This window comes from Lipophrys pholis (genome assembly GCF_963383615.2).
Source record: "Lipophrys pholis genome assembly, chromosome: 4".
In the NCBI taxonomy this organism is placed as follows: Eukaryota; Metazoa; Chordata; class Actinopteri; order Blenniiformes; family Blenniidae; genus Lipophrys; species Lipophrys pholis.
Genome location: NC_137637.1, coordinates 34,884,552 through 34,907,982, shown reverse-complemented (window position 1 = coordinate 34,907,982; position 23,431 = coordinate 34,884,552). Strand labels below are relative to the sequence as shown.

At 44.3% G+C, this 23,431-nt stretch overlaps 2 protein-coding genes across 2 annotated transcripts in view; both read right to left on the bottom strand.

Moving 5' to 3' along the window:
• Positions 1-640: 640 nt before the first annotated feature.
• tmem51b (transmembrane protein 51b) lies at positions 641-10,562 on the bottom strand. Its single transcript, XM_080462023.1, has 4 exons — positions 10,406-10,562; positions 10,177-10,220; positions 2,693-3,116; positions 641-1,821 (listed from the first exon to the last, which is right to left on the bottom strand). Exons 3-4 carry the CDS (start codon positions 3,100-3,102, stop codon positions 1,398-1,400), a joined length of 834 nt encoding a protein of 277 aa, XP_080318149.1. The 5' UTR covers positions 3,103-3,116; positions 10,177-10,220; positions 10,406-10,562; the 3' UTR covers positions 641-1,397.
• A 1,742-nt stretch (positions 10,563-12,304) lies between these two features.
• The window catches only part of kaznb (kazrin, periplakin interacting protein b), a 97,096-nt gene continuing 85,969 nt past the window's right edge, over positions 12,305-23,431 (bottom strand). Inside the window, exons 9-15 of the mRNA XM_080461782.1 lie at positions 20,613-20,803; positions 20,400-20,518; positions 19,693-19,924; positions 18,187-18,288; positions 17,053-17,219; positions 16,745-16,841; positions 12,305-13,464 (exon numbers count right to left, since the gene is read on the bottom strand). Of these exons, the coding sequence (XP_080317908.1) occupies positions 13,303-13,464; positions 16,745-16,841; positions 17,053-17,219; positions 18,187-18,288; positions 19,693-19,924; positions 20,400-20,518; positions 20,613-20,803 (1,070 nt within the window). The 3' untranslated portion in view covers positions 12,305-13,302. The remainder of the gene's footprint in view (positions 13,465-16,744; positions 16,842-17,052; positions 17,220-18,186; positions 18,289-19,692; positions 19,925-20,399; positions 20,519-20,612; positions 20,804-23,431) is intronic.

The window sequence follows — 23,431 nt, the reverse complement described above, 5'->3', positions numbered from 1 at the left end:
GGTCCCAACCTGGTCCCAACCTGGTCCCAACCTGGCCCCAACCTGGTCCCAACCTGGTCCCAACCTGGTCCCATCCTGGTCCCAACCTGGTCCCAACCTGGCCCCTCGCCTCCTGCATTCTGTGTGACAGTCTAGCCAGATCATCAGCAAGTCAAGAAGTTCTGAGGGCGACAGCAGCCGGGTCGGGCCTCAGTTCTTAAGCTCGACGTCTGGATCGTCTGTCCATTACGTTCCACCATCACAGAAAACCCTGCTGGAGCTGAGGACCGTCTCCACAGGTAACCCATGATGTCAGAACAACCTCCACAACACCTCTCTGCTGATGAAAAGGGGATTATGTAGATCAGGAGTGTCAAACTCTTTTTAGTTCAGGGGCCACACACCAGTAAAACTGTGCCATCATCCCTTTTTAGGTTTAAACTTTTAAGTTTCTCTTTGTTGTGGAAGATAAAATGTTGATCATTTCACAAAAAACAAACAGTTACTATGAAATGTAATACCATTTTAACATAAAATCAATTTTAATGAATCCTTGTGCTGCAGTGATACAGTGAATGTCCAAAGAAAACCTCAAACCAAAGAGGAAGAAACTAAATCAGGTTTTATGTTTGATCCGCCGGCTGTAGAAACGACTGAACTCTCCAGAAAAACTCTTTATTTCTACTCGATCTGCTCGTGTTTTATCAAAACACAAGAACCCAACGAAAGCTGAGCTTTTTAAAGAAAAACATCAAATCATTAAAGCTCCACGGGATCGAACACCAAAGAGAAAAACATTTATTCACCACCGTTTATCACAAATATCACAAAACTGAAGCCTTTGTAAAGTTCTGTAAAGAAATGCAGGTTAATCAATAACATCCCAACGCCACAGAATCCAACACTCCGCCCGGCCGTACAAAGGAATATTTAAAAAACTGATCCGAAGCTACTTAAAGACTTAAAAAACACAAAAATCAGTTAGAAACACAGTGAATCTCAAATCTTTGGCCTGATTTAAGTTTGAATTACGAATAAAAACCAGACTGTGAATCAGACTGATGATATTTAATGACTTCTAAAACCCAATTTAATCTCGTTTCCACACTTTAGAAGTAATCAGTCAGAAAACATACGACGGAAAGACTTCCTGAACAAACAACGTGGATATTAAATAAAACTGAACAACTGTGACATAAGTTATTGGACGGCTGTTAGAATCAGTCCGACTTCAAGATGTTTTCCTATCAGAATAAATGTTCCAGTTAGAAGCTTGAGGAGTGAAGAAGAATTTCTCTTTTCTGTCTGCAGGATCTCCATCATGTCGAACCTTAAAGCAGCTTGAGAGCTGCTGCCGGTCCGTTAAATACTCCCCATGTTGTTTCTTTCTTTGTGGAACTCGGACTCGGGGCGTCGCTCTACTGTAACTCGGGCATCTTGTTCTCGTACCCGGGCGGCGGCGTGATGGGCTCGATGGTCACCGGGTTCTGCGTGGGGCTGCGGATCTGCAGCCGGAAGTCCTTCAGGTGCAGCTTGTCCGACTTGATCCTCCGGACCCGGAGCGGCCGCAGCAGGCGGCTGGCCCGGCTGGCGCTGCGGGCGGGCAGACTGGGCCGCGCGCTGAGGCTGGACGCCTCGGGCTGGGTGGCGGCGGTGGCGGCGGCGGGCGGGCCGGCGGCGGCGGCGGGCTCCCGGCCTTCGTTCTCCACGGCGGCCAGGATGTCCTCGTAGGACGGCAGCTGCGAGGTGCTGTGACGGAGGTTGCTCTGACGGACGGGGTAGTCGTCGCTGCCCACCACCTCGTCGTAGCTCGGCACGGTGAAGGCGTTGGGGTTCACGGTCCTGGAGAGACGCCGGAGAAAATCACTGGGCTGGAGCGCCGCATTACGGAATTATGGTGCAAGAGGAAATGATAAGAGCCGCCAAAAGTCACGACTTAATTTAATTGACTCGAAACGTTTAACTCGTTAAAGAAATTTGACGGAACTAACGCAGCTTTGTTGACTTGTTTTTACTTTGTTTCTAGAAATATTAAATCCTCTAAGTGTTGGAGCTGAACTCTAACAGAACCCAGACTGATGTTAGAGGTTTATTAAGTTATGTTTTTATTATTTTGCTGCTCTGGGACAGAAACAGTTTCATGCAAAGCTAAACAGACGTTATAAAAACAGTCTTTGAATTTAAATATAGTCTCTGTGTGCTGAGTCGACATTAATTCTGTGGTTTTCCCTGAATAATAATCCATGACAAGCTTCAGTCTTCAGTAGAAAAATGTGATTAATCACAATTAATTACAGAAAAATGTGCAATTAATTAGTAGGTTTTTTTAAATCGATTGACAGCACTAGTAATAGTGATGCAATATGTAATAATAATGTTATAAATGTTTTCTAAAAGGCATTTTCTGATACATTTTGCCGCATTTTGTAATAAACCTGTTATGTATTGCAGCAGTTATTACTAAATGTGGGTTCAATGATTAAATGCTCACAGTTTCTTTGACTATCTGGTTTTTGAAACACTGATTGTCAAACAGCCACGATGGAAAAAGTTCAACCTGATTTAAATTCTTCCTTCATTCCTTCTCGTCTGTCGTCGCCTCCGAACTCCCCGGGTGATGCTGAGAACGTCTTTACAGAGATGAACTGCAGAACAAAGAACGCCGCCCTGAACGACGGCGTCGGCGAACGTTGAAGAAAGTGGAATCACTCACTCTTCCTGCTCCGGAGCCACGTGATCCCTGAAAGGCGCGCCGACCCCCCGCTGGCTCCGCCTCTCGCTCGCCCTCCTCTTGCTCCTCACGCCGAGGCAGATGGACAGGAAGAGGATGGCCACGCCGACGCCCACCAGCACCAGAGCCACGGACGAGGACTTGGTGCGGTCCGACTCCTCGTCTTCGTCGTCGTTGCTCCCGGGAACGGCCGTGTTGTTGTTGTTGTTGCCTGAGGAACCTGAAGAGGAGCCGGAGTCTTCTCCGTCCAGGGGAATCACAGTCCACACAATCATGACGACGCCCAGAGCGATGAGCCCCACCCCCAGAGCGCACAGGGCGTAGTGCGCCCCCGAGCAGGAGGTCCTGCTGGGCCGGCTGCTGGCGCCACACGGGCCGCGACTGGAGCACATGACTGCAGGACGAACTGCGGCGGGAAAAACACAAGAACTCCGGTCAGACCTTAAGATCCCGGTTCATCCAACCTGCTGGGATCGATGGAGCTGCTCAGCAAACAACCTCAACGCTCATGATCATGATCCGGACGTCTCACATGACAGCAGTTTGGGATGAAAGCAGAAGTTTTGGTTACTGATTCTAATTAATAATAATTAATTCCATGGAGGAAGTTGTTTCTCGCCCAGTTTTCGGTTAGGAGCTTCTAGTCGCTGTAGTGGAACACCACGGGGTTAGAGTAATCCTTCTGCTCCACCAGGAACCAAAGTTTGACCAAACATCTGAATCTTTAGCTTAACTTAATACTGTACCAAACTCTACTTGTCATTACTTTTGGAAATTGTCAAAAGGGTGAGAAAACAAGGAAATCACAATAAATAATTGTAAAAAAGTCAAAAAAAGAATGTTCCCAAGCACAAAGCGTCACAATTTCATTACAACTCCAGGTTTTAATAGAAATGTCATGAATTGAAATCAATAATTGTAAAAAATTTATTTTTTAACTCTTGATGCACAAGCAGTTGTCTTTTAATCAGAATTTAGATTTTACAATCCATTTATTATCCCTCCCACTATGAAGCTTCGACAGTTAAAATTCCACCTCGAGCGTCACGACTTCACTTTTAGTTGATCTACTGACTGTGGCCATATCGCTGACACTAAAGTATTTACAGTTGTTGAGCTTGTAGAAACAGAAATAGGAGTGAAACGACCACATTTTTAAGAAAGTGACTGAGGCAGAAAACAGGTTGTGAAGAAAACCAGTTAAAAAAAAAGAAGCTGTGGTGAAGCACACGTCCCGACGTCAACCTGAAAGGTCGAGTCATGGAGAAGAGTGACAGGAGGAGGGCGGGGTTTGACTTGTGGGGGCGGGGTTTGACAGTGTGATTGCACCTCACACATTACAAAGTGCACTCAGCAGCATCATTACTTACACGTATTCAATCTGAAGTGACTCAGGCCTCGTTTACACATTTCATGTGACAAAACCTCTTCCACTAAAAAACGATGATGTAGTTAGTCTGCCAGGCCACGGGAGGGCGCTGTTGGTTGTTTTAGTAAAAAAACCACACAGACGTGTGCAGAGAACAAAACACTACAAATGTGAGGAAAAAGTAGAGAAGCGACGTTCTACTTGTCGCCACTTCAGGGTGAAGCTGCTTTAGGTTTAGAACCTTCCTGCAGGATCTCCGAGCCCGTCTGCTTCTTCTTCTCTCCTAACATCTGGTAAAGTTGTGTTGAGTATCATAACTATGATTTACGATAAACACTTCGGCAGATGATGTGAATGTATTTGTGCTGGCCTCTTTGTTTTCTCCTCCACGTGTCTGCAGAGTTTCAAAAGCAAATCAGTTTGTGGAATTTTCCTGTTTTGGTCACTTTTCCTTAAGTTTTGCAGTTTTCCCGTAATTAATCCGTTTTTTAACAATAATAGTTCAAATCCAGTAGATTCGATACGCCCTCAGGGGTTCTGGAATTATTTCTGAAAATAAGGCAAGAAGGAATAAAAAAGGTAGATGCATTTCTGTAAGAGGGTTAGTTTATGGGATAACCTGGTCTATCATTTAAAATGATCAAATATGCTCTAAACATTCAAAATAAAGAGGTTGAAGCTCACAATTTTTGAAAAATATCGAGTTCAGGAACGACAGGACTAAAATTCACTGTGTTCACATAAAGGACAGTAATTAGTTGGGTTTTTTCAGGAATTGTAAATAAAGTTCCTCTGAGTGGATATCACAGATACTGTGATCAGTTTTAGGAATTATAGTTTTTTGTTTAAGTTGTTTTAATTATAGAAGGCTAACTTGGATTATGTACAGGGTTCAACAAAATCAGTTTAACTTCAGCCTAAATCAGTCACAAGTTATGAATTTCCTTTACGGTGTTTATTTAAAAAAAAAAGTGATTGTACTTAAATATAGTATTACAGTATTAATGTCTTCAATTCATCATATGAAACTATGAATAATAAAGATTGTATGCCTTCTGCACATTTAACTAAATTTCATGATAACGAAGGAACAAGTCATTGAGGTTTTCAGTGACTTTGTTTCTTAAAGGTTTTATTGTTTAAGTTTTGAAACTCTTTCTTCATTTATAAACGTGATGTTATAGATTTAGGAGGTTAAATTCATTTCCTTTGTTGTGGTTGAAGTTTGCAGTAGAGTTGATTGGTTTTCATTGGACATTTCAGTTTCCTGCCAGAGTCCAAGAGGAGAAGTTGGAGGTTCATTTCTAACGTTTATTAAATGTCACGTTGTTTCTTCTGTTTCAGGAAACTTTTGCGTGAATCCAGAACTTCAGGAGTCGAATCAGCCTCAACTGTGACAGAGAGAGGATTCGTGGGTAGGTCACTGCAAGTCATTAATTAACCAGCAAGGCTGTGGAGTGTGTGAGGAGGTGAGGAGAGGAGGTGAGGAGGTGAAGTAAGGAGGTGAGGAGGTGAGGAGAGGAGGTAAGGAGGTGAGGAGGTGAGGAGAGGAGGTGAGGAGGTGAAGTGAGGAGGTGAAGTAAGGAGGTGAAGTAAGGAGGTGAGGAGGTGAAGTAAGGAGGTGAGGAGGTGAAGTAAGGAGGTGAGGAGGTGAGGAGGTGAAGTGAGGAGGTGAGGTGAGGAGGTGAAGTAAGGAGGTGAGGAGGTGAGGTGAAGAGGTGAAGTAAGGAGGTGAGGAGGTGAGGAGGTGAAGTGAGGAGGTGAAGTAAGGAGGTGAGGAGGTGAGGTGAGGAGGTGAAGTAAGGAGGTGAGGAGGTGAGGTGAGGAGGTGAAGTAAGGAGGTGAGGAGGTGAAGTGAGGAGGTGAAGTAAGGAGGTGAGGAGGTGAGGTGAGGAGGTGACGTAAGGAGGTGAGGAGGTGAGGTGAAGAGGTGAAGTAAGGAGGTGAGGAGGTGAAGTGAGGAGGTGAAGTAAGGAGGTGAGGAGGTGAGGTGAGGAGGTGAAGTGAGGAGGTGAGGAGGTGAAGAAGTGAGGAGGTGAAGAGACGAGGAGGTGAAGTAAGGAAGTAAAGAGGTGAGGAGGTGAGGTGGTGAGGAAGTGAAGTAACGAGGTGAGGAGGTAAGGAGGTGAAGAGGCGAGGAGGTGAGGTGATGAGGAGGTGAAGAGGTGAGGAGACGAGGAGGCGAGGTGAGGAGGTGAGGAGGTGAAGAGGTGAGGAGACGAGGAGGCGAGGAGGCGAGGAGGCGAGGAGGTGAAGAGGTGAGGAGACGAGGAGGCGAGGTGAGGAGGTGAGGAGGTGAGGAGACGAGGAGACGAGGAGACGAGGAGACGAGGAGGTGAGGAGGTGAGGAGGTGAAGAGGTGAGGTGACGACTGAAATCCAGACAGCAACAGAGTTCAGTTTAATTTCTGAGCTTCAATCTTAATTCCAGAGACGTCTGATGTAATTAAAAGCTCAAAGACATTTATTAGTTTTATTTTGTTCTGCTGCTGAAGCTTTAACCAGAAACTAAAGGGGGTCAGAGGAACGGGTTTAATTATCATTATTATTAGAATCATAGTACAAAAGTCACATTTCAGTTGAAACATTACTGAGTTTTTTCTTCTAGATTTGTACTTGATCTTGATCTATAGGAGGACATCTATAGGATGGGACTGTTACTGTATGGGAATACCATCATATAAACTCAAGCTGGAATCAAAGAATTACATCAAATAACAAAACAGGAAGTGATTCAGGAGCTTTTGTTCTGAATTAAAGGCTCATATTCTGCTAAATCCACTTCCTAAAGGTTCTCCAGCAGTACTACTCGTCCCCATACCTGGACTGACGTCCCAGAAGTGAAGACAGTCTGTCCTCTCTGTCCCTGGCTTGTTTCAGGTTTTAAAAAGTGTGTTGCTCCAAGCAGCCAATCAGAAATCAAACCCTATATAGTGTCATCGGGGGTTTAGCCAATCCCAATCAAGGTAGGCCCTCCCTTTGACTCCTCCCACAATTAGGCAGCTCTGCTCTGGCACATGGCACCACGAGAGGAAGTACTTCCTCCTCTTCCCAAGATGGGCATGTGTGGGCGGAGCCAGTCCAGCTCACACAGACACAGCAGATTCTGAATGCAGCTCCTATGATCCAATATTCAAATGAGGAAAATCAAGGAGGAGCTAGAAACTTAGAATACTGAAGGTTTCTGGAGCGACCAGACCAGGAGGAGGAGGAGGAGGAGGAGGTGAACTGGAGGAGGAGGTGAACTGGAGGAGGAGGAGGAGGAGGAGGAGGAGAACAGGAGGAGCAGGAGAAGATAATACGACTCCTCTAAGAGAGCAGCTCCATCACGTTGGAGACGATGTAAATGATCACGCAAACAGAACTGAACTCTTCAGCTGTAGGTGAGATAAATCTTCTGGTCTCCATCGTGATGGAACCTCCACCTGCTGGACGCCGACGCCTTTATGACCCGGAACACGGTTCTGAAGTAAGTCAAGCATGTCGGCTGCTTCCATAAATGCCAATTAATTAGTGTGAGCGTCTCCAGAGAGAGAACATGCTGTCGTTTAACATCTGTCCCCCTGTTCTGACCTGGAGACGGAGGAGGAGGAAGAGGAGGAGGAAGAGGAGGAGGAGGAGGAGGAAGATTTATCGTCTTTAAGAGTCACTTTTGACTTCATCACTTCAAACTGCAGCTTGATGAAGAGTTTTGACATTTCGATGATGAACCTCCTCAGAAGAGCAGTGTGATACAGTACACACAGTACATAAGTACAAACTCAGTTTGTTTGAATACTAAAGCAGGAATATAAGAGGCTGATCCCCTTCTGATCCTCCTGAAAACAAGTGACTGATATTAGAGTTAAATTCAGTCGTATATAAAATATTCACACAGAAGCCTCCATCCAAACGTGTTCGATTCACTCTAAATGTTTTATTTCTCCATGATGAAAGTCTAAACTTTGTTTATGTTGTAAATACGAGTTAGTGTCTTTTATTGCAATTCTTATTTTTGCCCGCATCTTAAATATTGATTATATTTGAATAATTCAGATTGTTGAATGTTCTTATTTTCATGTAGTTAGAGTGATGTGGAGCTGATCCTCTGATTTAAAGAAACATGATTCCTTAATTAAAGGAGCTGATATAGAAAAACTCTTTCTTTCACAGTTTCATCAGATCAGCCTCGTTCATTAGGTCCTCCATGTCCCCCGGCGCTGCAGCCTAATGAATGGCCTGTCCCCCCGGAGCTGCAGCCTGGGGGACATGGAGGACCTAATGAATGGCCTGTCCCCCCGGAGCTGCAGCCTGGGGGACATGGAGGACCTAATGAATGGCCTGTCCCCCCGGAGCTGCAGCCTGGGGGACATGGAGGACCTAATGAATGGCCTGTCCCCCCGGAGCTGCAGCCTGGGGGACATGGAGGACCTAATGAATGGCCTGTCCCCCCGGAGCTGCAGCCTGGGGGACATGGAGGACCGCAGGCATACCCACTTTAGATGGACGGTCCTTGGATTTGGCAAATAGAGAATTTAAAGAGGAGATGGAATTTAGAGCAACATTTCTAAAATCCGTCAATCAGGGGAATTCATCTGTTAATTAACTTATCTCTTGTGTTTTGTTCATATTGTTCTGACCCGGCCAGCGTTCGCTGCGTTTTGCAGTTTGGAATTCAACACAATCAAGTGATTTTAACACAAAATACTCTACAGACATTTGTCCCAATTATAAGCAATAGAAACAGCAGATGTAGGTAATATTTACCTTTGTTAGGAAAAGTACTGCTCGTTTTGGTTTTTGATGAAATATTAAAATGAAGAAAATCAGTTGTAATCAGGAAAAAAGATGTTTAGAACCAACAAACTGTGAATAAAGAACGAGGTGTACGGGGTGGGGGACCAGGCAGGGGGCGCTAGAGGCTGGGGAACCAGAGGTTGGGTCTGAGGAGACGCTAGATGTTGGTTCTGTCGGTCCGGTGGACGTGGAACCAGCGTTCTCCTCCTGAATCCTCGTCGCCAGACCTTCCCCACGTCCTTGAGAACGAGGCGTCGCCTCTGGAGCTTCTCTCAGGCCCCGTTTCCACGACAACGGTGTTCTGATCCACTGTATCCTGGAGGTTCTATCTCTCACGGTCTCTATTCCCTCCTGCAGAGCCTGATGGAGGCGGAGCCTGTTACTGAGCACCTCTCCTCTTTCCTTCCTGTTGAAAACACTTCTTCTGCTCCCGCTCCAGTAAACCAACATGGCCGACCCCGAGTGGTTTGACTGGCGCTCGTAAGCTAGTTTTATCGTCCAGATCAGTAGTTTATTAGTTGAGACTCTCCCTGATAGGATCCATCTTCCATCTTCACGTTCATATTGATTTCTCTGCACACATCTGTGTGGTTTCATGACAAAATCAAGCAACAGCGCCCTCCCATGGCCCGGCAGACTAACTACACCGTTGTCAGTGTGTCTGCTGCTGCAGCGGAAACTCAACACGGTTTTTTTAATGGATTAGATGTTGTCATGGAAACGGCGCCTCAGATTCTCTGTGGGTTCAGTACCACCCAGATGACAGAACGTTGTACAACGTCCAGGATGTGGAGGAAAACGTCCAGTGGCCACAGGATCCTTGTTCAGCAGCTGGACAGTCACTCGTCTTTAGTGTCGTGACCCATGATGACCTGGTCATTGGTGCTGAAGGCCACAGTGTCCCCCTCCTGTACAGAGCAGCCCGCCCCCCTGGAGAGACCTGATGGTTCTCAGGAGGAAGTGGCCTCTCACACAGACCTCCATGCCACATTCTGCAGTGTCTAAAGGAGATCAGCTGCTCATCATTGGTGACATTCAGGGTTTACAGCAGGACAGAGAACCAGGAAATAAAGGTTTGATTCCCACAAGACAAGAGGGTGAGATGTTCAGGACTGGGAGCAGACAGGCGCTAGTGCAGCGTGGGAACACCAGAAATCACTTCTGATCAACGAGCCACAGCCAACCAGCTTATAAAGTTCATTAAATTAATGTTTTCTTTTGACACAAAATGAAAACTGAATAAAGTGTGTGTATGTGTGTGTGTGTGTGTGTGTGTGTGAAGGTGTGTGTGTGTGTGAAGGTGATCGGGAGAGAGGCCTTACCTTTTCACCGCTCAGTGAAGGACTTCCCTCTTCATCGGTGCTACCTGGAGCGCGCAGGTGTTTCAGGAAGAGCAGAGGAGCGCGCACACACTCACACACACACACACACACACACACACACACACACACACACACACACACACACACACACACACACACACACACTCACACTCACACTCACACTCACACTCACACTCACACTCACACACTCACACACTCACACACTCACCTACAGCTCGGCTCCGACTCTTTTCCTAATAAAACGAAAGAATCCTGGCAGGTTTGACCGCTGCAGGTAAACTTAGTTGAGGAACTCCGTGTGAAGTGTGTCCGAGGCGGAACCTCCCTATGTGTGTGTGTGTGTGTGTGTATGTGTGTGTCTGTGTGTTTGTGTGACCTGGTTTCCTCCAGGTCCTAGTGCTGCTCAGGTACACTCCACACACACCTTTATTATCACACTGGCATCAGGCCAGTGTGTGAAATATTAGTAACACACACACACACACACACACACACACACACACACACACACACACACACACACACACGATAACAGTATTATTATTATTATTTTGTTCAGAAAGTTGTGATTTTTTTCCTTGTTATTCAAGAATGAATGACACTTTTTGGAACAGTGTTTTAGCAAAGAAAGGAAGAAATTATTTGGCCGTTTAAAATGTAATAAAGCCAATAATGTAATAAATAAAAGTTAAACTATAATTAAGAGTGTGTTGTATAGAATTTACCCTGAAAAATATTAACATAATTTAAAAAGACCAAACAATTACACACCAATTTTATGTTTTATATCTTTAAATATTTCTGAACGGTGGGAAATTAATCTAAATAAACTTTACTTTTCCCACTAGTCACTTCTGGTGTCCTACAGTTTAAGATATTTTCATGAGAAAGTGGTCAGAATATGACTTTGTGGATGCAGTTGGTGTATATCTGAGGATGATCATCCTGTAACTTGCACAAGTTTTTTGTTATTTTTTTTGTTCACGGTGCAAATCAACAGATATTAAAAACACAAAGTTGTAGAAGTAATAAGCAGAAATCATTATCATGCACTATATTTATCTCCACCACTTTAATTCACAGCGTCCTTCTAAATATTGCCACTTGACTCAATAAAGAATTTTTTTAAATTTTTTTAAATAATACATTTCCGGATTACATTTGTTTTTCTGAGTTTATTTTTCATACATTAGTTCTGGAACAGAACCATAACGTTGTTTCCCACAGTGATGTGGCCACCAGAGGCTCTTGGGCCTGTCGGAGAAAACAGTCGTTTGTGTTTGTTGGAGGAAAACGCAGCTCCTCTTCTCTTCTCGTGATTCTCTGCAGGTTTGAACGAGTCCCGTCGTCCCGCCCAGGAACAAGCGGACCAACCTGTTTTCCACAGTTTGAATTAACCTCGGGCTGTGAGACGCCAGTGGTTTCAATCTGCTGCAACCGGAACAAAACTCCCTGTGAAACTGTGTCTCGTGTGATATGAGGACCAACGCTGCTCCAGTGGAAGCATGGAGAGGATAAACATCCGTTCATGACCCAACGTTCAGCTGCAGCCACACCACTGCCTTTCTTTTAATACGCAGGAGGGTCAGTGAACTTTGGACTTCCTGATATGTTTCACATCAAAACATATTTTTGCTGTTGGGATCCTAAAGACATTTAAAAAAACCCACTCTGTTCTGCTCGTAAGATGCTTTTCATTTGATTTAAATCTTTAACTGTTGTGGTATTTATATATGTATATAGAGAATTTTTCACTAAAACTAATTCTTACATTTTAATGTCTAGAAATGTGTTTTATTTAAATAAATAATCATTTTACCCTCAACCTGTTTCTTTAAAACACGATTTCTTTTCAAAAATGAAAATGAAATAAGTAAAAAGCATCATCCCAACCCCTGGATTAACCCAGAGAAGCTCTCTGGCGCCCCCTCTGGCGACACCCAGCCTGCACCCACACTCATTTATTATATATATATATATTAATTAAAACGTCTGCTCAAGATTTGTAAACGACAGTGAAATCATCAAAACCTCGAGGAAATAATTCAGTGAATGTTTGAAGCACAGATTCATGAGGCGGTCTTCTGAACCTCATCTCCACCCGTCTGTCAGCCGAAGTGCCTCTGAGCAAGACTTTTTATCTACATGATGAACAACAACATGAATCCCGTGGGGAAATATTCACACCCGTTTTCATTAAGGCATCAGCAGAGCCGCGAACCCCGGAGCTGCTGCGTGGTGATCTGAGACCTTCTTAAACCTTCTGCCAGGATTCTCCAGTGTTTCGATGTCAGAGTGAAAATTCAATTAAAACAAATGTGAGTGTGAGTATTGGTGATACCCCGAATCCACAAAAGATGGGACGCTGTATCAAATGTAAATAAAAACTGAATTAATTTAGCAAATCTCAAAAACTAAACTCTATTACCAGTTCAACACACCAGGATGTCAAACGGAGGTACTTCACTATTTCGTAGTTAAAAATGTGTTCATTTTGAATTTGATGGCAGCAACACATCTCAGAGGAGTTGAGACGAGACGAAACAAAGCCTGGGGAAGTATGACAAACAACTGGAGCAGCATTTAACAGCTAATTTCAGTGACGTGATGATTTTCAGGTCCAATGTACCAGTTGATAATAAATAAAGCCACTCACATAACAACACTAATCTAGGAAGATAAGAAAAACACAAAGTGCTGCACGCTGGGAATTCACAATGTTGGCAGATATTCACAGCTCGGCGTAAAGTGGAGTAACAACGCTTCCCCATAGTGATCAAGTCCCAACGTTTCAGAGACGCGTCGCTTTACATCAAACAAGATGATGTTTTTCATAAAATGTAAAATGTCTCAGTTTCAACATTCGAAATCTTGTTTATGTTGAGAAGTGGATCAACTTTACACACTAAAGAAGTTTTTTACAAACATTTAACACCGGGACTCAAGGTTTCTGGGTGTTTGGATTGTAGGTAGAGGATTTACGATGGCTCCTTCGGGTCAAGAAGCGTTGGATTGAACTGCAGCGCCGTCCGGCGCTGTGATGGTACCAGTTGATGGTACCAGCTGATGGTACCAGTGTGAACGGAGGAGCAGAGGCGGTCCTCCTCACACGTTGGTGATCTCCACACTCTTGTAGGTGTGAACGGGGCTGCCCTTGGCTCGGGGGACGGCCTGGACCCGGGCCTCTCTGGGCAGCGAGCCACAGCTGCCATGGTAGCCCAGCGTTCGCTCCACAGAGTGGCTGTTGGCCCGGAGCCTCAGCGGACTCTGCAGGGACACGACAAGGAAACACATCAACTGTGGGACTTTAAGGCAACATGGCAGGAAACCACACTGAGGTTTAGTGAGAGGAAAGCCAGAGAGCTGGGGGGGGGGGGGGGGGGGGGGACGTGAACGAGGTTCAATGACACCAAACAAGTAAAAACTGAAATCTGAGATGGAGGTTATGGAAATATCATCAGCATGTAAATTCAACATTTCATTTCATTTCTTAGTTTATTTGGACGGGACAGTGAGTATTAATGAACAACCAACCTCGTCAACCAGTTACTGTCAATATACCAGATTTAGCACCAGGCTAATGTCCTTCTGTCGTCACACAGAAAACCAGACAAGGTCACAAACATAAAAACAATAAAAAAAACCACATAAAAACAATAAAATCCCATAACAAAACAATATGATAGAACAAAGACAAAGATGATTCTTACTAAAAACCTGCCATAAAGGGCAAATTTCAGTCTGTATTTTTAAATATATTTTAAAGTGATTGATTGTCCTAATGATGACGTTTGGTTGTTGATCAGTCATATCTTGTCCTGTTTTCTTTAAAAGCGACAAAGCTGCAGCTTTCTGGGAGATTTAGGAGATTTAGGAGATTTAGGATTCCACTTGGTTCCACCTTTACCAGAGACGGCAGGAAGAACAGATCTGAGGCAAAGCATCATGGGAAAAGAGAAGAAAAGTGGCAGAACCCAGAGGAACATCCCTCACTCACTCACTCACTCACTCACTCACTCACTCACTCACTCACTCATTCACTCACTCATTCACTCACTTATTCATTCACTCACTTATTCATTCATTCATTCACTCACTCACTCATTCACTCATTCATTCACTCATTCATTCATTCACTCATTCATTCATTCACTTATTCATTCACTCACTTATTCATTCATTCATTCACTCACTCACTCATTCACTCATTCATTCACTCATTCATTCATTCACTCATTCATTCATTCATTCATTCACTCATTCATTCATTCATTCACTCATTCATTCATTCACCCATTCATTCATTCACCCATTCATTCATTCATTCATTCATTCATTCACCCATTCACTCATTCATTCATTCATTCAAACCACAAGGAAGTTTAAACGGAACAGAACACATAAATCTATTTTGGAATTTAAGTAAAACTATTGAAAGTTAAAATCATTAAAAAATATTAAAATCATACTGGATTTTTTTGTACATTAGTTTTAAGATTCCGTTTTACAAGAATGAAAGTTTGAAAATATCTAAAAGCACAAATCAAAAAGTGAGTAAATGTGTGTTTCTGAGACGACTGTAACACAGATTCTTGGTCATAAATCTTAAACCATTAAAAAAAGGAAAAAGCCACTTTGCTGTTCTGCTAAAAGTTCTTTACAAACGAGGCACTAATTAAAAGGAAATGATGTAATTTTTCAACAGAATAAGATTTATTGTGAAATCACAACTGAGAAATAATCTACCAACAATAATTGGTTTACCTTTTCAATACATTTTATAAAACATACAAACCGGAGATAAAAATCAAAGGTATAGAAATATATAAAATCTATAAAATCTAAAGCAAATATTAGGAAAATATCAGAAGATATCAGAAATATCAGTTTGAGAAATCCAGTTTAATATAGTGTTAATATTCATTTTTAATTGTTGATGTTTCGTTTGGGATCTATATGTTTGTAAAAAGTATTAGAAAATAGTGTGAACTATTACTTCAGTATGAGTTAATAAAGAAACATCAATGACACATAACAATAAATAAAGTTTAGATGCCTTTACAACTGACGTCAATCTTATTTTCTCTGCTTTAGTCTGTATTTTATTGTGATTCTATCCACTATTCGCTGCTCATTTATCAGTTTCACTTTGTACAGGCTGGTTAAACGTCGTCATTGAATCCAAGGTTTTATTGTGAAGGTCCTCAGTGTGACTCACCTTTTGTTTCCGGTCTTTCGTCACGTCTGGAAACAATCTTACAACATGCAGTTCGATCAAAGTGTGGAAACAGTTTCACCACCTGGTCTTTAGAAAGGGGCCGAGCTCAGAGGCGGAACCGGCGGACCGGCGGAACCGGCGCCACGGACCAGGAAGTGACAAATGATTAGTTGGTTTAAAAATGAGCTGCAACTTTAAAGCAGCTGGGAAGTTCATCGTCATATGATCCAGTTGTTTTACCGCGGCTGTTTGTTAAGAACTGACTCATTTCTTTGTGCTTAAGAAATATTAGTCAGCTCTGGAAAATAAAAAGCTTTTAAATTTCTTATTATAAAGCAGAATGTCATCAGTTAGTTTCTTGTCTGTATAATTCAGGTTTTGATTTGTAATCGAATGAATCCTGGAAAATAAAACTGCAACTCTGAAAACAAAAGCTGAACTGTAAAAATAAAACAACAACAAAAGAAACCCGATCTACACACCCTGCAGGGGGGTAGATTAGCTTTCATTTCATTTCTAATTTCTGATGAAGCGCTGGAGTCCAAATGGTTCCATCCAGACACGGATTAAGGAGCAGGTCGGCTTTACAACTCTGATGATTTGGAGAAATTAATTCATGACCTGAAGACGATGAGAAGAAGCAGCAGCAGCAAATCAGCTGAGATAAACTCCCAACACCACTGACACCAACTCCGTTGGTTCCAGAACATTGAGGCGGAACCAGAAGACTGAGGCTCGGTCACACTGCAGGGAAATGAGACCCAATTCAGATTTTTCACTCAGTGACTCGTATCCGACCCGTTTGGTTTCCACAGTACCGTGACCGTGAAAGACTGGTTCCACCTTGGGAGCAGAGATAAAAACACAGTGGATCAGAACACCGGTGTCGTGGAAACCCAGCCGCAGTCACGTCTGCCACCCTGGTGCTGACCCGAGTGTCACGTGCATTTTCTTCCGTCCACGGTGTTTGTTGTGCTCTGGGGCCTTCGGGTCGGATCACCAGGCAGTCTGATCGAGGTCCAGTTTAAAATGGAACGTGAACGATCAGGAAAAAACTCCGATCCCAGTAAAGAAACTGGAATTGAGCATGAAGACCTGCAGTGTGGGCGGAGCCTCAGGGCGAACGCTGCGTTTGGTAAATAAACTTTGGACTCTATAAAGCTCAGTCCACTCCTGACGTCTGAGGCCCAACAGAAGTAGAAAGGTACTAAATCCTAAACTTGTCGTTTCTTACATTACATTTGTTCCCGTCACGTGACTGTACGACGGATCGTCGATTAAAAAAACATGCTTGATCGTGTAAAAGGTGATTGTGAGATGAAGCGTTACCTTTCCTGCTCTCCTCACTGAACCTCGCTCCTCCGAGAAACGACTCACAGCCACCGGCGAACACGATCCCACCAGCTCCGAGCCGCGCTCCACGTTACTGCACACACACACACACACACACACACACACACACACACACACACACACACACACACACACACACACACACACACACACACACACACACACACACACACACACACACACACACACACACACACACACACACACACACACACACACACACTCGTCCTGTCTCTGAGTTTGAACTAGAATCCGTCGAGGTGTGTGTGGAGGACTTCCGGTACCTGAGCGGGACGGCCAGGGTCCTCAGCTCCTCGTACAGATGCCGGAGCAGCATGTGCTTGTTGCCGGGGATCCTGAGAGCTTTGGCCATGGCGTCGGTGTCAAACGACTGGTCCAGAGCCATGAGGGCGCCGTGCACACCTTGACCCTGGAGATTGTCTGCAAACTCCTGACGGGCAACGACACAGAGGGACCGACCCAGCGGCCAGTGAGCAGAACCAGGTCATTATTAATGTAAACAGGGTCAATCCAAAAGAACAAGAAAGCTTTTAAAGCCTCATTATGTCACAACAGTTTCACTTCACTGACACATCTTGTGATCAGTCACTTAGAAAGGAAGAAGTTTTCCTCACATTTTGTATTGAATTGTCATTTCACTTTGTGTTGTGAACTTATAAACTGCGGCCGTCCTGCTTTAAAGCCTTTAAAATATATTTATCTTGAACACCGATACGAGCTGCTTCTCCTCTTGATGACACTTTATTTCAACTCCTGAAATAAAATATCTTTCTGAGGGTTTTTTAACACTTACATTCTACATGTAAAGACAAAGATCTGTACATTCTGCTCTTTTCATTCCTCAAACTGACTTCTTTGTTGTAACTTCTACCGCAGTGGCGTCCAAACTGTGGCCTGAGGGTCATCTTTGATTGGCCAAAGGCAAATTATCAGTTAGAATAGCTCTTTATTGTCATTGCTAAAAGTTAAAAAACTCAACAACAGTAGACGTAAGAGATAAAATAAGAAAGGAGCACACATTCATACTTCAGAATCAACATTTATACACAGTGAAGTAGTAAAGTGAGTGTGTGTTTAGAGTGGAACCGTGAGAACAGAGGGACTAATGGAGGCCAAAGCTTCAGGTTAGAAACCTTCTTCAGTTTAGTTTTAGTCCTGAGTGAATCTCCGTCTGAGCGAAAAGAAATGAGATATTTAAATCTTAAAGCAAAAGACTAAACTTATGATTGAAAAAGCAGAGAAACGTGATGTTCTTTCTCTCTGCTGATGTGTAAAAACTACTTCTGCAGCTCCCAGCGTTTAAACCAGCAGCGGCGTCGTTGTTCAGGAAGAGGGAGGGAACGCCGGTGGTCGTGAAGCTTTGAGCTGAAAGAGAAAACCGTGGGAGCCCCGCCCACCTTGAGGTCGATCTCTCGGACCCACTTCATCACCCTGTGGCTGGTCCACACCGCGGGGTCACAGTTCAGGTGTTCACACTTGGTCCGCCGGGCCTGCAGAGCCTTCAAACACAGAGACGTTGGAGTTCAGTGGTGCAGCTTTGGGGGGACGCAGTGGCGAGATCCCCCGCCTCACAGTGAGATGATCTCCGGTTCGAGGCCTTTCTGTGCAGTTTGCATGTTTTCCCTGTGGCTCTGAGGGTTTTTCTCCTGGTGCTCCAGGTTCCTCCCTCATTGGAGAAATCTACGTTTGAGATCCGTTGATGATTCTGCAGCTCACGTCACTGTAACTTAAAATATAAATACAGTTTAGCAGGGCGGAGATTCTTCATGATTCTTTATGTTACTCCATCGAGGAAACGATGAGAGAACGAGTTGTTCTTTTAACGGCACTAAAGGTTTTGTCCCTCATGTCAAATAGAAGAAGTTTCTAAAGCTCGTGGAATCTTGTTCCAGTAAAGACGTCAACAGTCATAAACGATTAATTCAACCTGATATTAATGTTGAAAATGAAGCCGTCACATGAACCCTAACACCAACAAAGCACAATGAAGAAATAAATAAACTAACTGAATGATTAAAACACTGCTTTGTAATAGAACACACGTCTGGATATTAAGATTTAGTTAAAGTCGCTGCCTCCTCAGAGGAATGAACTGCCCGAGGCTGGAAAGGTTTCATCTGTGGGATTCTCAGCTGCAAGCGGCTCTTCTGGATCAATGAAGCAACAAATGATCCTCAGAGGGAAACAAACTGTGGAGTCGACTGTCCAGCAGGATCGACGCTTTTAGAAGAGCAAACAGGGACCAACAGGGTCGTGATTTGTTTCCGTCTGTGGTTCTAATGAGACCCGTTTTAGACTGAAGGAAACTTTCCCCTGAATATGAAACAGTAGAAAATGAGTGATAGAGTGAAACTTTCTAAGGACTAAGAGTTCTGGAATCAGGCAGTTGTAGAAGATGTCAGTTTGTCAGAGGTCCTGGATGACTTCTGTAATGTTCTGGACTCTGAGCGTCTGAAGGCAGGTCGGGCTTCTAGAATGTGTCACTTGTCAAATATAACAAAGTTCTGAATGTGTCAGAGTTTTCCAATGAGTCAGGGCTCTGGAATGTGTGATAGTTCTAGATTGTTTCAGATCCAGAATGTTTTCGGTGAGTCAGGTTCCTAGAGTGAGTCAGAGTTCCTGAATCTCTCCGAGGTCCAGAATGTGTCCGAGTTCTACAACCTATTGGAGTCCGAGGCTCCGTGGTAGTTCTATGATATGTCAGTGTTGGATCATGTGTCACAGTTCTAGAATGTGCTCTAGAAGAGTGGAGTACCCAGAGAAAACCAGCTGCCACTCAGGTAGAACATCAAAACTCCACAAAGAAAAGCTTGGAGCTCAAACTCAAACTGAGGATCACCTCAGTCAGCGGCGCTCTACCCACCCAGCCACCGCGTGGCGTAGTAAGTACTGTAAAGTGGGACCTCTTTATCGAAGCTGAGCATCTGCAGCAGCTGGATGGCCAGCAGTAAGCTGGTCTGGTGGAAGTGGTCGCTGACGTTGAGGAAGCGCTCCAGGTCCCGGCGGCTCAGAGAGTTCAGCACCCGGCCGTCCACCAGGTGAGTGTGGAAGGTGTGGGAGTACTGCGGCAGGCCCACGTCGCTCAGCCACGACGTCGACACCCAGTGATGGTCCAACTCCGAAGCTTTCGATAGTCTGGAAGATGATTGTACAGCGATCAGAAGCTCTAAGAATGGAAATGAACTGGCATTCTAATATTAAGAAAAAGAAAGTGTGTCTGAATTAGATTGGATGTTAGAGTGTAATCTCACTTTGGATGGATCCATCAGTACTTATACTCCATGTTTTATGTGTAATATATTCAGATCGTAATTCCTGTGTTTATATAAATAAAAAAAAATATAATGCAACAAAGTATAGAACTATGACTTATATGAATGCACTTAAATGGTAAAAAAAAAATAGAATGAATGTACATCAACAATTTAATAATCTAATAATCTAATCTAATAATTGGTCAATTTTAGACATGTATCCTAATCCTGCAATGTTTCTCATAAAAGTTGAGACGGGCAAGAAAAGTGATTCTACTCTCACACTGATGATGTTTGAGGCATTAGAATTCTGTTTTGTCGACATTCACAGCGTCTGTGGTTCTGATCCGACTCACCCCTGCTCCCCTTCAGCTCTCCTGTAATCCTCAATGGCCAGCCTGACTTTCCTGCGATGAATTGGATTACTGATACCCAAACCCAGCTCCAAGTCGTCGTCCGTCAATCCCAGCAGCACCTGAACACCACACGTCCAACTTTTCACAAAGCTGCACCTAAATGTACCCATCTGCTTCCATCGCACAAACAAGTGAAGGTACAAGGAGTACCACCTTGCCGCTTTTGACGTTTTCCGAGCAGGCCCGGGTGTACATGGGCATTCCCATGACGACCTCCAGCCAGGCCTGGACGGCGCCGGCCCTCCACTGGGACATGCAGGTGTTCCTGGTGAGCTCGGCCTGCTGGAGGCGGTCCAGCTGCTCCTCCCCGTCAGACAGGCTCTGCTGGGTGAGGCTGTCAGAGTCTGGCTCGTTCAGGAGGAGTGACGGCGTGGCGGACAGGAGAGGTTCGGGGTCAGAGGGACGGGGAAATCAAAAACAATGACTCGTCTGCAGACAACCTGGCAGGAAGTTAGAAGGTATAAGGACCAAAGAGAACCTCTAGGCTGTGACCCGACACTGCAGACGTTTGTCTATAAAGAGGATTTGACGCAGGAATCAGTGAAGCCACTAGATGGAGCCGGACTGTTTCAGTGGAGACGCTCGGTGTTTTTGAATGAAGCCTCTTTTTACTCAGACTGCATGTCCCGGTGCCTCTCAACTCCCGAGACGGGTCCAAATCCCAGGACATACATGTTATTTGATTGACAGTGAAGTGAGAGTGCAGTGGCGCTGGTGAGCTGGAGAACTACACGTTTAGTACAGGCGTTAAACCACTAGTGATTATGGGGGGACTTCAGACCATAATGTATTAGAGACACAGGGATTATTCATAAAACATCATGCTTCTCGTCGTCACAGAGACACTGACTCATACCGAAGTGACGAATCCAGGGTGAGCCCTGTGTGATCCGATTCGTCTCCACATGCTCGACAGAAATGCTGCATGCAAATTCCAACCCCCCCCCCCCCACCCCCCACCCCCCCCCCCCCCCCCGCCGCCTCCCCCCCGCGAGTTTCCAGTAAACAACAACAACACAAACTCGCAATATTCCAACAGACATGAGTGATATGAATAATCCCCAGAGTGCAGGAACAGACAGCTGGTAACCACAGATGAGGAGTTACTCACTGGCAGGAGAGAGTTGCCATTAGGAATGGCAGGAGGCGAGGGAGGAGAGACACGTTAGACTGGGACACAGGAACAAGAGCACTCATGGAACAGAAAAACTGCCACATAGGATGTTTTCAGTTACTAGTTTTATTTTTAAAATAAGATTTCATTTCAATTATAATTCTTTTTTTTGTGGAAAATGTTAAAACTTCCTCGATATCCAGCTGCAACATCTGCAGCAGGTAAGTATTTGAAGTGACCTCATCTTTGTCTCATTTTTAAATAAAATACTTCAATAGATTTATTTATTTCCTTAAATCTTTTATGCAACATTTTCTAAATTACAAAGCATTTGTTAAAAGCCACATCTGCAAGAACTGAAGGGGGGGGGGGGACTAAACAGAGTCAAACAGAATGAAAATAAAAAGAAGAGGAGAGGGCACCATGCATTCATAATGCGAGGAAAATAAACTGTAAAAAAAGGAGGAAGGGCAACACAGGAGCAACGCAGGATTGTGGAGATTATTAATCAATTAGCGATGGATGGACATCTAATAGAAGCAACACAGAGGGATCATGCATGTTGTTTAATGCACACTCCTTTGTCTCGTGTTGGTGCATGTTAGCGGACGCTCTGAGCTGAGACGGAATTCTTACTTTGGCCCCTCATGAGGGTCTAATCAGTGCAGGCTGCTCTTTTTCTGACTGTCGTCTTTCCTTCTTTTCACTCAACGTGAAATAAAGATGAAACCCCCAGTCTCAGTCACTTCCTGCTCAGAGATAGAATCTTAAGGTTGAAACGACGACGGCAACAAAACTCTCCTGGAGGTTAAATCTGCACCAGAGTCTCCCCTTGACCTGGACCACCCTCAGTCTCCACTCAGATGACACACACTCCACACACAACACACACTCCACACAACACACACTCCACACACTCTACTGTTTCCTGAGATTCGCACTAAATCAAGTTTTGCACTACGATCCATACTTCTTGACATCTGCTTGCTCCAGCTTGACCTCACGAGGGATTTGGTTGTAATTTCACGCGAAGCGTTGCACTCGCACGTCATTTGCTCGATGTTTGCGAATGCGGGCCAGATCGACACACGTCGACGGCTCATTCCTCGCGTCTTCTGATTCACGGAAACTAGATGGAGACGAGACGCGTCTGAGACTGAGTGAGGATGGTGAGACTGCCGAGGCGAAGGCGTGGGGGTTCGCGGTCGGTCGCGGCCCAGTGAGCGCCGCTCTCAGACGTTAATGCTGACGATGACGATGACGATGCACAGATCTTTGTGAGGGGAGCGTTAGACCTCCGGCACTAAGCGAGTCAGTAGGACAGCTGGAAAGAAGTGCGCCAAAATATGCATTACTGTTGCTGCTCTTTGTTTGTGTGCTCAACGTCAGAATCCTGAAATGATCCTTTAAACTCGCTGCTCAGCCGGTCGGTAATCAGAGTAACTGAAGGAATTAGTTACTATCATAAAACATGAGGAGATCTCCCTGCTGCGCTGTGGGTGGAGAATAGAGAGCACTGGTGAGTGCGTGGCGACATTCCAACAACGTCAAAGTCCCGTTTGGCTGATCGATCGGGGGAAACGGAGAAACAGTTTAGAGCAGTCAGGGAGCGTCTCCTCTGTCGCTCAAAGGAAAGAGCCTGAAAGACTCAAAGAGATTTAAAAAAAAGAGAAAAAGAAAAAACCCAATATGTAGAAATCAATGATGCAAAGCATGAGAAAAGCATCTGCAAAGTAACAAAACCAAATGAAATTTACAGTCAAACACAAAGTTCACAATAGTTCCTATTTACATATGAACAGCAAGTCCTTCAAGTCTCCAGTTATAAAAAAACATAAAACATTAAGACAGTTAGAAG

What these genes read in the sequence shown, in the direction of transcription:
- tmem51b (XM_080462023.1), bottom strand. Translation starts at nt 3,102, where the DNA reads ATGTGCTCCAGTCGCGGCCCGTGTGGCGCCAGCAGCCGGCCCAGCAGG. An exon ending in GTGGCTCCGGAGCAGGAAGA is followed by an intron (nt 1,822 to 2,692) that starts GTGAGTGATTCC and finishes GCGTCTCTCCAG; the next exon opens with GACCGTGAACCCCAACGCCT.